We start from the raw sequence: 18,832 nt of genomic DNA, 5'->3' as shown, positions 1-18,832 counted from the left end.
CGTTTGAATCGTGTGTATTTGTAATTGTTTCTGGTTTGTATGTATGCATATATATAATAAGTATTATAATATAATTAATTCATTGTGTAAACTAACAACATCATCAATTATCAATTAATTAATTAATTCAAATGTGACAGCAGCCATCACTTTTTTCGTACGAAGAAAAAAATACATATTTCAATCGAAGATCATCCGAAGTGGGGAAAAAACTTACAAAAAAAAACGGAAAAAATTAAAGAAAAATTTTACACAATATATAGCTTAATTATTTATGTGTGTGTGTGTGTGTGTGTTTATATATATGTATATAAGGATATATGATGAAGGCGCTTCCAAGTGTCCATGATTTAAGTTCGTTGAGCAAACTAATTTAGTTTAGAATAAACAAACAGCTGAGTTTAACAATTTATGCTGAAATATGTGTACGTTGTGGTGTTGTTGTTGTTGTTGCTTTTGTTGTTGCTCAGATCTGGGAGCGCAGACGTGGGCGTGGCAGATCACCAAAAACAGCCTCGCCATGAACACTCTTGGCCAACGCCTTGATGCTAGCTGCAATGTCCACGGTGTTGTCAATTACCTGTGAAAATGGAAGATATAAACAGGTTAATTAAATACTTTACTGCATGCTGCTTCTTCTTCTCATCACTTACCTCGTCTTCGTCCTGGACAACATGTAGGTTGTTGTTATTATTGTTACTGGCACGCTCGGCCAGTGGCGAGTTGGCTATCTCGACGGGCAGACTTCTGGCAAAATTGGCATACAACATTTGCGCGGATGTGGCACGTGCCCCAGCTCCCCCTCCTCCACCAATACGCACAGGTATTGACAACGAGCTGTCCAGATCGAGGGCATCTATAAAAAGATTCATGTATTAATAATCTATTATTAAAGGACATATAAGCTACTTCACTTGGTACTTCATGAAAATTTCTAATTTATTTGTTGTAATTACAAAAACAATGACTAATAGACTAAGAAATTTAAGGATACCAAAATAACTATTGAAATAAAAGAATAAAAAACTGAAAGATACTTTGTCCTAAAATGTATAAAGATAAATCTCAAATTTAAATATAGCTTTCAGTTTAAGTCAGAAAATCAAGTAAAAATACATATATCGGCTTCGGTTGATTAATAGTGCAAACATGGGACCAAATATTTTTAGCGAAATAAAAAATTCTAAAATGCGGAATGCATTTAGAGACCAAATCTTGTTCAAAATGACATTCCGCTTGAAAATCGGGAAATTTTTGATGAAGTTATGAAAGATCAAAGTTTTTGGAAAAATGTCAAGGGGTAGGTATGGAAAATTGGATGTTAGATGGCTTAGAATCGAAAAATATCAAAATTTTTTGATATTAAAAATTTAAATGCAGAAGTAATTTAGAGACGAAATCATGATCAAAATGACATTCCGCTTGAAAATCGGTTAATTTTTGATGAAGTTATGAAAGATCAAAGTTTTTGAAAAAATGTCAAGGGGTAGGTATGGAAAATTGGATGTTAGATGGCTTAGAATCGAAAAATATCAAAATTTTTTGATGTTAAAAATTTAAATGCAGAAGTAATTTAGAGACGAAATCATGATCAAAATGACATTCCGCTTGAAAATCGGTTAATTTTGATGAAGTTATGAAAGATCAAAGTTTTGAAAAAATGTCAAGGGTAGGTATGGAAAATTGGATGTTAGATGGCTTAGAATCGAAAAATATCAAAATTTTTTGATGTTAAAAATTTAAATGCAGAAGTAATTAAGAGACGAAATCATGATCAAAATGACATTCCGCTTGAAAATCGGTTAATTTTTGATGAAGTTATGAAAGATCAAAGATTTTGAAAAAATGTCAAGGGGTATGTATGGAAAATTGGATGTTAGATGGCTTAGAATCGAAAAATATCAAAATTTTTTGATGTTAAAAATTTAAATGCAGAAGTAGTTTAGAAACCAAATCATGATCAAAATGACATTCCGCTTGAAAATCGGTTAATTTTTGATGAAGTTATGAGAGATCAAAGTTTTTGAAAAAATGTCAAGGGGTAGGTATGGAAAATTGGATGTTAGATGGCTTAGAATCGAAAAATATCAAATATGTTAGATGTTGAAAATTTAAATGCAGAAGTAGTTTAGAGACCAAATCATGATCAAAATGACATTCCGCTTGAAAATCGGTTAATTTTTGATGAAGTTATGAAAGATCAAAGTTTTTGAAAAAATGTCAAGGGGTAGGTATGGAAAATTGGATGTTAGATGGCTTAGAATCGAAAAATATCAAATTTTCCAGTTTTTAAAAATTTAAATGCAGAAGTAATTTAGAGACCAAATCATGATCAAAATGACATTCCGCTTGAAAATCGGTTAATTTTTGATGAAGTTATGAAAGATCAAAGTTTTTGAAAAAATGTCAAGGGGTAGGTATGGAAAATTGGATGTTAGATGGCTTAGAATCGTAAATAATTAAACTTTTCTTTTTACATTTTTCTACTTTTGGTTTTCCAATTTGTATTTTTGGGTTACAATTTTCAACTTTTCTATTTGCCAATTTTGGCATTGATATTCTGATTTTTGCAAATTTCTCTTAAGGAGTCAGTAGACTTACCCTCGGCCTCGTCGGCATCGCTCATGTTGTCGTGGAACTGCTGATGATCCGGCAGCTGATGATTGTGTTGGTGATTGGTATTGGGATTAGGATTGCGATTGGGCTGTGACTGCTGACGCTGGTAATGCTGTTGCTGTAGCTGTTGATAGAAGGCGCGCGGAAAATTGGGCATGGCTTGTCCCTGACCCTGTCCGTGACCGTGCGTCTGTGTGGGTCCATCCACATCCTCCAGGTCGAACAGACAGTCATCGGCATCATCCGCTGCTGTCGAGGCAGCTGGCGTGGACAGCAGCAACGTGTTGTTGGCGGCTGCTGTTGCCTGTTGCTGTTGCTGCCTGAAGGTGGGACTGTTGCCCACGCTCATGGGCGTGGCTTCTGGTGTGGCAGGCGGTGTATCAAAGTTGGACATTTTGCGTGTCGTTATGATGGAAGCACTTGGAAGCTGCTGCGGCTGTTGTTGTTGTTGCTGTTGTTGCTGCTGCTGCTGTTGTTGCGATTCCTGCGACAATGCCAGGAAAGTGGGCGGATGCACCAGCTGAGTGGTGGGCGTGGTTGGCACGCCCAGATCTCGTCGACTGCTGATGGTGTTGCGACGACGCGCACCTGGTCCAATGGGACCATAGCTGATGCCGCCGCCATTGACCTCCAGATCAACGGGCATGGCACGATCAAGGAGCTCAATCACATGGTCAGGTATCTGCTTAATGCGCCGTGTCAGGAGTGCTCCCTCCTGATCCGACTTCTCGCGAAAGCTCTTGAGGAGCGCAAAGTTCTGCTCGGTATAGCGTTCGATGCGCTCGTTGGTCTCATTGATCTCCGCCTGGATGCGCTCTTGCTGATGCGTCTGGAGTTGACACAGACGCTGCAGCGTTCCATCCATCGCCGAATGGGGCAGCACGGAGCCAATGCTCAGATTGGATGCCGAGTTGACTACACCAGTTGCTCCTGGTGAAATCGCTGCAGATGCAGCATCGTCATGATCAATGATCAGCAACTCAAAGGTCTCCGAGTAGGATTTGTGGGTGCGTCGGTGAGCCAACTCCTCGTTGCTGCACTGCAGCGCACTATTGATGAGGTAGTGGGTGGGCGTGGCACCAGCGCCAACAACTACACGCTTGGCACACAGCACCGCCTTGCAATTGATGCAGATGCTCAGCTTCCATGTCTGACCAGCCACGTCCAAAGTGGCACTGTAGATAAGGTGACGCTGACTGATGGCATTTATGGTTAGATCTGGAATGGGACCAATTGCCTGCAAGCAAACAAATCATTTATTAAAAATCTAATGCAAAGCACAGGAAATAAATATGAAAAGTTCGTTATATTAATTCAAAACTGCCAGTGAATGGCCGATAATGGCACCCATCTGATAACGATAACAATGGACACAATCGTCATCGCTATGTCTTGTATTTGTAATGTAACAGGTGGCAGTGTTGTTAAATATGCAATTGATATCGATTACAAAATGCGATTTATTGGCCAACTTGTTAGCAAAAGTATTTATTTATAGCAAAATGATTGATTTTACTTTTTATAATCTTTAATTTCAGTTGGTCAATGACCGATTTGCAGCCAACTGATAACCGATAACAACTTCCATTAAATATGTATGTTATGTTAAATTGCAACTCTTTTTTTTGGGTTAGTGGGCAACATTATGTTAGCGCGTATCAAATTCAGATTTAAAATTTAACAAATACAAATATTTAAATGTCAATTATATTTGTTATTTGTTTTTTTAGTTGTTGTTGTTGTTATATTTGCAAACCTTGTTGCCGTCGCACAGTAGTTCAAGTGCAAATTTGTCAATTATGTTTTAAAGAATGTTCAAGTCAAGTGGGCGACGCTGTCTGTGGTCGCTTATCAGACAACAAAAAAAAAGGAACAGAGCGAACAAGAAAACCAAAACAAGTAAACAACAAACAATTAGTGCAATAGCAAAATGTTGTAGACACAGTAAAAAAAAAAAAACAGCACTACTTGTTTTTGCAGCACACAGCATAATAATTTGGCACAGCATCAGCTGACAATATAACAAGTTACACCCACACAAATGCACCTACATTTCTATGTTATTTACAAGTGTGTAAAAAACAAACTTTGTGTCTAATGCTGTTCCCATCAAAATAATCGTGAGTGTTACACAAACGAAAAGACTTAAAGGAATGAAAGAATTAACGTAAGCATTCCAAAATGTCTTTTGATTACACTGTAAGTATAAATAAATCTGTATACCCTGCAAGATTAACACATAGGGCATAACATAACTGAGCCCCCTATCTCTCGCAGCAGCAGCAGAAAACATGCATACTGCTGCTGTTCAGCTGTTATGCTCCTGTTATTTGTCTATGTAATGCCTATGTTATATTTAAATTATGTTATGTTAAATTTAATAGTATGTTGAAGCAGTTTACACATTTGCTGTTATAGGGTGTTTTATAGTCGCATCATAATATTCTTTAAACGCCGTAGCACGAGTTTGGTTTGTGATACCCTGCTAAATTTGATACTTAGTTTAAGCACAATACTCTCGGTATATATGTGTGTAACCCGGCAATACGACAATGAATCAAGTAACTAGTCAGTCAGTCAGTCCGTCCAACTGAACAAAATTAAATTGAATTAAGGTATGAAATGCAAACGTCAACACAAATCAAATGACAATGTTGTGTGTTTGTCTGTATGGTTTTCTGGTTTTATGCCCTGCTCAGCACAATTCTTTCTAATATGTGTGTTGTATCCATTAGATTGCATACATAAAAAGAAAAAAAAAAAACAAAAAGAATAAAAACAATTACGACTAGAGCAACAACAGCAATTCCATCAGGTGAAATTTTATGCATAGTCTTTTAAATAAATAAAATATACAATGTTATGCATTTGTTTGCTGGCTTTTAAAGCGATATGTAAATTCCCATCAGTATTTGCATTATTATGAAGAGTGAGTGATCCGTATTATTATTCGTATTATCTAAGCTCGTGTAGAACTTCCGCATTTTAAACTGCAATTGATCCCTCAGCCCCCTTTATTTGTTTCGTTTGTTGTTTTTTCATGATAATTTTTCATTTTGTTTGTGTTGTGTATGTGTGTGTGAACACATGCTGTCGGCTAAGCAGTGTGACCAATTGTAATTATGGAGTGTCTGAGAGTTTACACTGCAAAGCAGACTGGCACTTAACAGAGAGGCAAGCTATCCTGACACTGTTAACTGCAACTGAACCATCTGTTCAACCCAAATTTAACAGCCGCTCAACAAGTGTGTGCACACCCTGTTGCTGTCGCCATAAACATGCTGCACAAACAAAAATTGTTTTCGCATTAAAAATGTTAACGACTTTGTTTTTCTCGGTGCTGTAATATCTAATCAGCCAGCAGACTATAACTATACTTTTGTTCAAAGACGAAAACAAAATAAATTTCAAAATAATAAAAACAATGCAAATGCATTCATTAATGTCAAGTGTCTGGGGGTATTTAGGAATATATGTACATATGTGCATATAAGTATGTATGCATACTTATATTATTTGTTTTGACGTTACCAGTGCGAACGCATTAATATACATATTTATTGCTCATGTTTTGCCTCTCTTTCCCTTTTTCTTAGCCTTCTTGTTGATTTTCGTATGGCTATCTGATATTATTGTTGTTGCGGTTATTTGCCAAGTCTTTTGCATTGCACTGTCATTTGTCAGACATAAGACTGTTCTTGTTGCCCATTTGCCTTTTAGCCATATTTGCAGACTGACTTTTATGGCCCCTACGTGTCTGAAGTGGGTGGGTGGTATAAAGGCCTGTCGTTTGTTGTTGTTATCGCACTTGCTAAAAGTTGAGAACTGCTTACTCCCCCTTCCCATTTATTACCACACTGCTTACTTCCTCTGCTTGTTTGCACAACTTGGCTTGCATTTTGTAACGTCTCGCATCTTGCAATGTGCAAAATGTCAATGACTTCAAGCGACGACAGCAATAACAATTGAAGCCCAGCAGCGGCAGCAACAGTTGTTGTTATTGTTGCTGCTGCTGTTGTTGTCGCTTCTGTTGCTTAATTAGCACAAGCGATGTTGTCTTTTTGTTAATTGAAACTAAATGTTATCGTTGCCAGCAGCTAATTATGCTGTGGCGCCATCTAGCGCCCGTGCCCTGCACATACATATCTTCTAATTAAATTGCCATTTATATTGAACGATTATTGGACTGTGGTCGTAGTATATTTATGGCTCATTTGATTAATTATATTTGCTTGATGACAAACCAGAAACTCAAGCTAATCGATCCACAGAATATACAATAATAAATAAAACATCGCATGTTTTTGGCTGACGTTGGCCCAACAAATTCAAAATGAGAGCTTGCCAGAACCAGACGAGAAACGTGCTGACGTGCACGTAAGACACAGCGACGTCGGCAGCAGCGATGACGACCAACAAGAAAAATCAATAAATAAAAAAAAAACAATCTGAATTATATGTAAATTTAAAAGATATACCGAATAATGTTAATCTTTAAGTAAATAATAACGATAACAAGCAGTTTACGTAACAGCAGGATCCGCAGGCATGCTTAATGTTAAGCTAATGTGAGGTAAATGCATTTCAAACTGCAAGCAGTTTACACTCTCATTAGTTTGCAAGGATAGGTTGACTACATAACAGTTACAGAATTTATGCACTGCTTGTCAAACTGTTGTAGAATTTCACTATCAATTTGTTTCGCACTTGAAATGTCAAACCCAAACAATTGTAATTCATATCAGACTGTCTGGTTTCCGCCAACAGCAACCCGCACCACTTGCCTTTATTTCATTTTTATGAAGACCACCCCGCACTCCGTTAACCAGTCTGCTAACAATTTAACATCCCGCACTGAACACTTATGCAACGAAATGCAATGCGACTGTTAAGCAGTTGTTAGAGAAAAAGATACATAACAACTTTAAATATTAATTTGCACATTTTGCATAATTTATATTGTTGTTTATGCCATTGGTGTTGCTGTTAATGTTTTTGTTGTCATTGTGGTTGGTTGGTTTGCAAATTTAATTGATTGCTAGGCATTAATTATATGCATGGCGCTAGTTTCCTAAGTGGTTCTCAGACTGAGACCGAATGTCAAATGCGCAGCATTTCAATTAGCTCAGCTTGACAGAAAAACAAGCGAATTAATACTGTAACAAAGGCTAAACCAGCTAACACTAACATAGAGCTGCTAATAAGTAAGAGGCTTATTAATATTAATTTAAGCACTGCTTAACTGTTTTCCCCAGATCAGCAGTTTATAGCGTACTAAACCGCGTAGCAATTGCTTAAGCATTTCGTAACAGAGAATAAATTGCTTAAGAACTGCTTAACAGAGGGTAGTTAACAGAGAATAAAAAAGTTAAGAACAACTTAACAATGTGTTGTTAACAGCAAATTAATTGCTGAAGCAGTGCAGAGCTGGTAACAGTCAGTTAACAGCGGCTTAAAAGCAGCTCAACTGTTATTAACATGGTTAGCTGCCAGCTCTAAGCACTGTTTATTTATGAATAAAGAGCAGAGCGTGGGCGGATTTTGATGGTGTATCAACTTGTTGAATGCAACTGACAGTGTCTCACCATCATCAACATAATAATTATTAACTCTTGGCGCACCTTTTAGCATTGAAATTTGTGGATTGCCTGACGTTTCATTTGACGTATTCGCCTTTGTTTTGTTTTTTTATTTATATTTCTATTTCTGTTTTCATTTAATTTTACTTTTTTTTATAGCTTTGTGATAACTCGGCTCGTTTCTTATTATTATTATTTTTTTCTTTTTTGTTACGTTTCGTTTCATCAGCCAAAAAGAAAATAAGTTGTAAACAAATCAACGCACAAAAGAAACTACGAAAATAATCTTTTATAGATTTGCTTGACTTTTTGTTATTTGATTTCTTTTTTTATTTTTTTTTTTTTTCTCTCTTTGTATTTGTGAGCGCGCTCTTTACGGTTCGGTTTTGTGGTTCGGGTTCGGGCGCGACTTAGCTCGCTTCCAAATAAAAAAAATAATACCATTTTCGCTGTTTTCTGTTATTCTCTACATATTTTGTTTTTGCTGCCCTCCTCCCAAAAAAGCGCAAACACATTTCGCCCAGATACGTCGTCGCCCGACGTTGGGCCCATTATCATAAACAACAACTTTAGACAGCTGGGCCCTCGAGCCGATGACGGAGCCGGAGACAGAGACGGAGAAGGTGACGGGCCCCTCGGCGGGGAGAGGGAGAGAAGGGAGCTTTGCCTCTTGGATTACCGAACGAATTGCCAATTCACATTGTGTTTTTTTGTTGTTGCCTTTTTTTGCCGGCTCTTCTGGCTGTTGCTGCCATTGTTGTTGTTCTTGCTGTTTCCTTTTTTTTTTTTTTTTGGTGCCGAGTGCTTACAAAAATTTTCCATTGGATTTTGCTCTTTGGCTCCTCTCCGCCTTTTGGCCTGTCTTCTTCTTCGAATGGGAGTTTTATTCTTTACATGATGATGACTCACTGATAGAGACACAGTCAACTACTCGATGATGACACAACTTGTTTATCATATAAGATGGTTAGCGAATGCTAACAGGATTAGAACCGTTTTGATTGGACATATCAGAGTATGGATTATATGGGTTATACAAAAGAATTTTCTCTAAGAATTGAGTTTACGTATTCCGTCACTATTTTCAAAAAGTTTATAATGAATGCAGTTTTTTAGACATGGTAATATGTAATCAATAGATTAATGCATACGAGTATAAAAGAACACTTTTATACCCTGATTTGATGGAAGGTTCTTTTACTCTCTTCCCCTCACTTACTCTCTTTCCGTTTTAAACACCCTCTCACAGTCCATTCATGCCGGATTGCAGTTTTGGGTATTAAGGTTTAGGGAAACTATAGATTCCAGTATATAATACATAATTTTTGATATAAGGTTTTTTTTTATTCCCATCCATTCTCTTACTTTGTTTTTATGTTTCAGTTAGTCCATTGCCACTATATATTAGGACCTATCAATTTCTGGATATAAATGATCTTTTTTATAAGTTTGATTTAAGGTTCTTTTACTCTCTTCGCTCAGACAGTCGTGGACTCTTTCTATTGATGACGGATTGCAGTTTAAATTAGTGGATACAAAACATTATTTTTTAGTATTTACTCTCTTCTTTACTCTCTCTTCCCCACTCTCTCTCTCTATTTCTTTTTTTATTTTCTGTTTCAGTCGCCTTCTTATCAACATGCTAGCTATCTGTAGCCTTTCAATGTCGTTCGAAAACAAATTACAAATCTGATAAGACACAAACCCAAACATAAACCAGACTACTCAGCTAGCCAGTTAGTCAGTTAAACAGGTATTGGCCCCAGTCCAATCTATGAGTAAGTATTTACTAATTATACAAACAAGGGTCGAGAGTTTTAGCTAAAACGTGCACACGTGTCATGTCTCCCATCTCCCACTTCCCACCTCCCAATAGAACAACAGAGTCGGGTCGGTCCTAATACACCTATATACATATGAGACGTCTGATTAGAAATAAATATACTTATATGTATATATTTATGTAGATGTGCGTGTGTAGATCTGTCACCTGGGGGAGACGCTCATAACAGTAAATAAAGCGCAACAATGTTTGCTCACCCGGTTGTCGCTGTTTCTGTTTTTTGTGGACCGGGTCCGGTTTTCATTGTCTCGCCTAGCCCAGTTTATCGCGATGGTAAGAGGTAACGGGGGGGGTGGTGGTGGTGGGAGGGGAAGGGCACACGGCGGTCTGTACCGGTCGTTATCTAAAAACTTTGACAAACAGTTTTCGTTGACGTGCGTTGTTTGTTTAGCGAGTCGGGCCTAAATGTGTAGGCTCTATTGCCGCCATATCTTTTACATAGATATACACACATGTACAACTGTATCTGTATTTGTGTAACTCAAATTTAATATACAAACAGCGCTGTGTGTTGTTAATTGTTAGTTTATAATATGAGATCATCTTTGAGGTCTTTTCGCTTGACATTTGCCTTTGCATTATATTCGTTGGCTACCTTAAAACTTGATAGGCGTCGTTTATGCGTGGCTATTTATAGATTTTGATTTGTTCAAGGAGCGTCTTTAAATAAACAAATGCAAATACCATCCGTATTGAAATATTTAAATTGTTACATGACAAGCCCACTTAACAACAGCTGTTATGTTAGCACACTGTTAAGCGGCTAAGTGACTGTTAAACCCACGCTGTTAATTTAAGACAATGTTAGGCGGCTGTTAATTACACTCATGGTTAACAGTTGCGCCATTTTCCATCTCGCTCTCTTTAAGGTACCCGTCTGTGTGTGTTTATCCAGTGTTTGTTTTGTTTTTTTCTTTTTATGTTTATTTGCTGCAAACAAATCTCAGTCCGCACATTTGACACAAATTCAGCGCCATTGTTATTGCTGTTTAGAAGTAAATATTTATGCACGGCGCGCACAGCAGAGCAGCCATAATTGTGAATAGAAGAAGAGGAAGAAAGGGCGCGCAACAATTCCCGTTGACAACCCCCTTAAATCACGCAACCTTTACGTGTGTGAGCGCAACCCTCTCTGTCACTTATTCCTTCTCATTCCCCATTCTTCATTGCGTCCGTTTTACATACGCAAATTTAACGAGCTCGAAAATAAAATTTCTCGTAAAAATATTCGAAAAATCTGCTCTAGCCAAAAGGTGTTTTCATTTTCTATTGGTTATACAATTGTTGTTGCTGTTTTTGTGCAATTTATTTTTAGCCAAAACGCGCGCACATTGTGAATTTATAGTTTTGTTTACATGCAAATTGGCAACACTGGCAGCGACCACTCGGTGCAAGTGTGCTCTCTGGTCAATGGCTGACAGCGAGGCTGCCCCCCACCCCCCATCCCACTCCCTTGACCGATAAACTCGTTGTTAAGAGGTTAAAAGTTTAACGGCATACGTTGAACGCTCATTAAACGTTATGGCAACAATATTGGACAGTTGTCGTCGTACCTACTTCCCCTCCCTCCCTCTCTCCCACTCCTTCTTCTTTCAATAGAGGTGCCTTCTCTCCTCAAGCAGCAACGCCTGTTGCTGTCTTCAAGGTTATATTTGTTAAAGATTAACATTGGTTTTCAATTAAGCGACACGCGCCAGGCAGCAGTGTTGTCATTTTCGCCAGTTTATAGCTGGAGTTAACAATTTTCTAATTGTGAAAACCAGACGAATTAAAAAAAAATGCTATTAGCAATAAGTCTGGCTATTTGAAAAATTACAGATTGCCAACTAACTTCAAAATACTTTAGGCAAAGAGAGTATAATTAAGATATTCGTGTATTTCAATGTAGGAAATATAGAGGAAATGAGCGATTTTAAAATTCTGATTAGGAAATAGAATGCATTTTAAAACGCTAAATGCTATTTTAGCCATAGTGTCGTAAATCAAATATATCATTTAATCAACAAATGTAAAGATTCCTTCGATGACGTCGTTTTTATCGACAAAATTTCGTTATTGTTGGTATATAAATTAGATATAAACCATATACTATTTTAATACTCAACTTATATAATCTGCATTCCTCATTAAATATGCATATTACCATTTAATGATTATTTATTTAGCAATTTCTAGCTTCTTTATTTTTTATCAAACTAGCTGTTTTATCCTTGAAAATTCTGACAACCTTGCAAAGCAGCCAGCTAGACAGTGAAAGAAAGAGAGAGTACGAGAAACAGCCCACTGCTTTGTCTCAGCAGCAACAGCTTTTTAGCAGTTGCTTCGAAACTGTAACCTTGTCGGTTGTGGCTTGCGGTTGTTATTATTATTAGGGTTGTTGTTGTTGTTGTTATATCTGCTGCTTGTCCTTGCCCTTTAAACTTGCTAAGTGTCTCACCCTAATTAATATAAAGTATTACCGATAACAGGAACGTGTAGTGTTAGCAATTTGCACTCAACAATTATTTATTAAGTTTTTATTTATTCATAATTTCACACTTTTATCTCTAGTATGAATAAGCAAGTCATTCGAAAGTCATAAATAACAGTTTATGAATTAAGCGTGCAAGTTTTAATACTGATTAAATTGAGTCTTTCAGTTTATAAAGTTTGCCAAAGGCAATTTCTAAATCGCGCTTAGATAAACATCATATAACAGTTTTGCAGTCTCCGATTGTTTACAACTGCTTCTTAACTGCCTTATTCATTTATTTGCACTTATCGTTTACTATTTTGCTCTGCGCTGCATTCACAGTACTGCTTACTTTAGATTTGATAATGCCTATCTATTAATAGAGCATTGCATTTATTGTTTTAAGTATTTCTTATACTCTCGCTCTTGCTCTCTTCATCTTCCGCCTCTCTTTGATTAATTACTTGCGACTGCTTGTTAGCATTCAGTCTTAAGTCAACTAGGAAAGCAAAGGGAAGAGAGTAATTCAGTCATTTGTAAGTTTCGTAAGACGGGCTAAAAATATTAAATACAAATATCATTTATATATGTATGTCTTTATTATTTTTATCAAACTTGTTTTGCACAATTGAAAAAGAGGTATGTCAAGAAATTCAAGACACAGGCAGATCACAAATTTGTATAGAGCTAAAAACAATCTAATTATGAGACTAATCGTAAATAAATCAATTAAAACGAACGCGACGTCAAGTCGTTGTTGTCGTTGACGTCGACGTCAGCTGCTGCCGCTGCGCTGCTGCTGTCGCTTTTACCGTTTGATAACCTAGAAAAGCGACTGTAGCGCGAGTTTAATTTTTCCATGTGGGCGCTCGTTTTGAGTGTTAAATGATGGACTGGACAAAACCAAAGTGTTGATAAGAGTAGTGCACATGTCTCAATATGTATTGGTGTGGTTATTGTGTTGCCAGTGTGTAGGAAAAGCTGCGCTTGCCGGCAACAAAAGTCGCGCAATTGTTGACAGCTGTGCAAACACAGTTTGACAGCAATCGCCTCTGTTAAAGTCTGCAAATAACAGCTGTTAGTAACAGAGAGAGTTAACTTTTGTTAGTTTTTCCCCCAAGTGTAAATAATGATAATATGCTGCACACGCGCCAGTTTTTTTTTTTTTTGGTATAGCCCATTTAAAGCTAACAGCCTTGTTTATAACGCTTTATTTTTTTAAATTTTATGCATAAATTCATACTTAAAAGAAATAAACAATCAAAAGTGAGGCCTACGCATCAGCAACAACGCAAACACAAAGAGAAGAGATGTGATGCAAAGCAAAGCAGTTGAAGAGGTAAAGGGGAACAGAAGCTGCTTGTCAACTGCTTTGTGTGCTTTTGGGAGCCTGCTGCTGTTCTCTGTCCTACACCCTGCTTGCCAGCCTGCCTGCCCTACATACATACAACTCCCCCTCGCCGATAGCGGAGTGAGGCGCCCCTATCTCCCTAACTGGCCATCGGTCGCATTTGGAAATCTCGAAAACTTGTTTATACAACAACAATGTATAAACAAGTTTTATTTTTTCTGTTGTGTTTTTTGTATTCTGTTTTTTTTTTTCGATGCTGCTGCTGCTGTTGCGGCTGTTGTTGCCTTCCTTCTTCTTTGCCTTTGCTTGTGTTTGCGTTTGTCGTCGGTTTCGTAATTTATTCTAAAAGCGTTCCGTTTTGGGCCTCTATATAGAGAGAAAATACATATTTACATGCATTACATACATACGCTTTATATATGTATGTGTATATGTATATGTATATTTATACATGTGCGATATGTATTTGAATACTCGCTTTTGTTTTGTTTTGCGCTTTGAATTATTCAAAATAACACTTTTGGTCTATTTGCCAAGCGCTGTTGCTGCTATTTTTGTTGTTGTTGTTTTTGTTGTTGTACGCCTCAGCGCTTTTCAAGTGGGTGTAAAGCAAAATCAGCAGCAGCAGCAGCAGCAGCAGCAACAACAACAACAACAGCAAGAACTTTTGCACGTTCCCCAGACCGCAACAATAAAACAACAATAATGCATAACAATTTAATTTCCATCAAAATAGACGCATAATGCAAACCAATCCACCCACAAGAATCAATACGAATAGTGCGAGAAGGGAAAAAGGGGTGGAGGGGAGCGTCATTTGCGGATTGTGCAATGGGTGTGGCCAGCTTACATATGTATGTGTAAATAGAATGCCTGTCTCTGTACGTGTAATTAAGCTGAGCTTCTGCTACAGTTTGAATGTCACTGCAAGCAAGCTGTACGAGAACAGTGCTTGTCATTTCTTCCTGACACGTGCGAACCGGCCGGGAAGAGAAAGAGAGAGAAACCGAGACGAAGATCAAAACAGAAACAAACTTAGCGGCGGCTACAGCTGTTGTTTGATTTAACCTTGAAAATACAAGCAGCCAAGACTCGGACACAACAGAAAAAGTTTTTGCTACTTTGCAGCTTTTACGCGTGTTCCATCTTGTATAGAGTGTATCAATTTAGCCAAGTCATTGCCAAAAAAAACCACATTAAAATATTCAAATATTACCCATTATTTAGCTGATATAACAGAACTAATAATCGCAAGATTTGGCAACTTTTTCGAGACTATTCTTGTGTTTTTCCTTCTGTATTCTTGGTAACTCTTCCATATTATTCTAGCCAACTTTAAACTATCTTAAGTATAATATCAGAGTTTAGGTATGTAGTTGTTTAATTTATCGTATGATCTGAAATCGAAAAAATTACGAATGGGCAGGAGAAAAGAAAGAAGAGAGCAGAGAGAAACACGAAAATTTCTTGATGACTTCACTTAACCCCCTGACATTATTATTGTGTGTAGAAAATTTTAGAATATTATGCAAATTCCATGAAGGGGGCGTGGCGAAGCGAATGAAAAGCAAAGCGCATAAATCATAAATGAAATGTAAAATGATAAATTTCAAATGCCGCATCCAAACGAAAGCGAACGGAAAAACTAAAAATACGGCGATCGGTTAAAGAAGAGAAAAAACCGAACAAAAAAAGAAAAACGGTTGAGAGACAGAACAGAATCAAATACAGGGTGCCTGCGAAGGAGTAGGCAAAACAGGTGTAGGCAAAATCAAGCAGTGCATACAGTGTATATGTATATACGCTTTTAATAGTTTGTGTGTGTGCATGTGTGAAACACACCAATTGTCAGGCAAAAGGAAAGGCATTTTCTTGCCCATGAATGACCCTATTTTGTTTTCTGCTCCTCCTCGCACACTTCTTCACTATCGCATACATATCTATGCGTATATACGACTGTGTGTATCAAGAATAGTCAGAGGCAGAAGCAGAGGCGAAGGCATCGACAGCGGCAAAACAGCGGTTGGCCGGCACACAAAGCATAAAGAACGATAATACACACACACGCAAACTTACAGCAATACATTTATAAGTATGTATGTACGCGTATATATAGGGCCCTAGCAATGTTGTTGTTGCTGTGCTCTCTTATGCTGCGTGGAAAATTGTTACGCTGCGCATAAAGCAGAATGCGATAAAATTAAAATAAAGTACTAAAATATTTATGTTTATGCATTTACAGATGTGTATAAATCATTACATTAACACTTCTATCCGCCACTTACATGCTTGAAGAAATCCATAAAATTGGTGTAGTAGAGAAAATCCCTTGGAAATTTTTGCACGAATACCTGCGACAGCAACGCCGGCAGAGCAGCTTCGTCGGCTCCTCCGTTGGCAGCAATGTTAATGCTGCTGTTAATGTTGTTATTATTATTAATGTTATTGCCACCCCCTCCAGGGCCACCAGTGCTGCTGCTGCGCTGCAGCTGCGCCGAGGTGGCAGTAAAATTCAAGCAATTGCACGAGATCATGATTAGTTTTGATTTTGGTTTGTGTTGTATTTAACGGTTATCGGTATCAATTTGCTGCCTTCAATTTACAATTTCAAATTTTAATTCAATAATTGCACGTTTGCTTATGTATTTTATTTCGCGTGTGTGGTTTTCTTTGATTTTGTGCGTGACTTCCTCGTTCGTCCTCTTTTGCGTTTGGCTTAGCGGCGCGGGCGCGTACAAAATCACTTAGACACCCACAGCAACTAATTTAGTATAGCATTTTATTCTTCTTCCGTTCCGTTTAATGGTTAATTTTCGACTGACGCGCAGCTGCTTCGCGCTGAAGTCCAAGATTGCCACCCGGTGGAAGGGCTGCCACCCTGCAAAATTTCCCGATCTGGTTTGATTTTTTGTACTTAAAAAAAACAAGTACATTTCCGAAATCGGGTGTTTTTCATTTTTGTACTTAATTTTTTTTTTGCTGGAATTTTTTAAATTTTTTTTTTAAATTTATTTAAGCTGCGCATCCAGGCCATATTTGGATCCGGCCGACTTGGCAGCCTTTCTTTGAATTAGTGTTTCACAAAGCAGACAAAAGATGGCGTCAAACTGTTATGTAACAATCCAGCAGTAAAACCAATTACGTTAACATTGCAATTTCACCTTTCAGTCCGATAGGTGTCGTGTCATTTGTCTTCCGCTAATTTAAAATATTACACTGTATTTACTGTAATCTGTCAGCCCGAATTTAATCGTGGTTTATAAATAATGTTGCCAATAAAACAACAAACAACAATAAAGACCAAAAGATTATTGCAGCGCAGCTAGACTGTTAAATGTGACCTGGTAACGCATTAAAGCGACTGTTAACGCAAAACAAGCACAAGTAATATTTCTGTTAACGCAGATTAGCTGTTGGCATCTTGGCTATTTTATAGCTAGTTCTAGCTAATTTTCGAGTTTGATTGCTAAAAAAATTTGAAAACTGCTATTTGCTGGGCATTTAAATTCTTCGGGTGTAATTTAATTTGTGCGTATTTAAGTCATTCATTTAATAAAGTGAAACACTTAATAGTTCTTATAACAAATATTAGACGTGCATGTAATTGTGGTGCCGTTTGACCAAATTAAGTGTTATCTTGCTTAAATTTGTTAGTTGAAGAAAAATTCGCATAGTTTTCGACATTTTAAAAATGCACCAGATTCTGTTGCACTTGTTTTCGGTTTGTAAATTGGCAAGTTATTTGCAGGGCGCTTGATTAAATTCATAGATGACCTCAGTTGCTGTCGGCAAAACATCAAATATGCATGCAACTAAACGAACAAGAAACAAGGCACAGAAATCATAAACACCGACACGTGCCTAGGTTAGGTTGGAGGCCATCCTCATAGTCCAGTTACCAGTTACCATTTGCCAGTTGCCAGTTGCCAGTTTGTCTGTTTGCTACTGTTTCAGGTTTCTTTTTCTTAGCCAGGTCGGCATAAATTATGAGTCAATTTGGGTTGTTGTTGTTGTTGTTTTGTTTTGGCACCTGGCGCGGGGGCAGCTTCGACAACTTAAGGGCGCGTGCAACAATTTTACAGCTCCAACATCAGCCTAATGAAAGTGTCGGGTAGCGAGTTTCCTTCTCTATGAAGATGTACATAGATGTTGGTGTAACCTGGCTGTAATTTTACTGGGGCTTCGTAGTTGGGTCGCCGTTTGGCCTGTAATTGAAATTGCGTGGCGTGCGCGGCATTAAGTCATAAAAACAACTACAACTACAACGACAACTGTAACAACAATAACTACAACCAGTTTGTCACACTCTGAGGCCAGGCACGTACTCGCCAAGAGGTCAAAACGCACTCTGGACTTGGATCTGGTCAGCGCCAGGGCCAGGGACTGAGACAGGGCTTAGGAAACAGATCCCAGGCAAATTGTGAAACTTGTACGTTGTGCCACAGCAAGAACTCTAAAGAAACTGCTCATATGATTGTGTTTGTGTTTGTGTGTGTGTGGGTCATAAAAGGCGAGTGTAGAACAAGTTAACACAAAATTCTCGCTCAAAATTTAATGAAGGTCTTAAATTCTGCTGAAACGTTTACCCATCGCAAGTAGAAGCAACAGCAGCATTGGGGCATCATTCTTGTAAGTCAACGCTTATGTAATACTCAAACTCCGCTACCGATCCATATAGCGTCCGTTGACTCGGATTATTCAGCAGCAGCACAAGTTATAGTTGCCTTTAGCTCCCATGGATTCTACTCTCTGCTGACAAGCACTTTATGTGGCTGAAATTTGCAAAATTCCTCAAAGATTTGGAGAAATCAACAATAGTGTTAAGCCAACCCACACAGCGAATTTGCTGCTTCGAGTCGAGGCGCTGAGCACAGACAAAAAATATTACTGGTGTTTTAATAGAGCTCAGTTGCAGAAATTCATATATTGTTTATTTTTTGTCTTTAACAGATATTGAACCGAACCTCAATCTTAATATTAAGTTGATTTCG

The 18,832-nt window shown here is 37.8% G+C and overlaps 1 protein-coding gene across 1 annotated transcript; it reads right to left on the bottom strand.

Moving 5' to 3' along the window:
• Nucleotides 1-78: 78 nt before the first annotated feature.
• On the bottom strand, nucleotides 79-16,693 carry LOC117783184. Its single transcript, XM_034620451.1, has 4 exons — nucleotides 16,127-16,693; nucleotides 2,602-3,853; nucleotides 654-856; nucleotides 79-580 (listed from the first exon to the last, which is right to left on the bottom strand). Exons 1-4 carry the CDS (start codon nucleotides 16,373-16,375, stop codon nucleotides 467-469), a joined length of 1,818 nt encoding a protein of 605 aa, XP_034476342.1. The 5' UTR covers nucleotides 16,376-16,693; the 3' UTR covers nucleotides 79-466.
• Between the last annotated feature and the right edge of the window lie 2,139 nt (nucleotides 16,694-18,832).

This window comes from Drosophila innubila (assembly GCF_004354385.1).
Source record: "Drosophila innubila isolate TH190305 chromosome 2R unlocalized genomic scaffold, UK_Dinn_1.0 1_C_2R, whole genome shotgun sequence".
In the NCBI taxonomy this organism is placed as follows: domain Eukaryota; kingdom Metazoa; phylum Arthropoda; class Insecta; order Diptera; family Drosophilidae; genus Drosophila; species Drosophila innubila.
The sequence above is the reverse complement of the archived record's forward strand: the minus strand, read 5'-3'. Positions and strand labels throughout refer to the sequence as shown.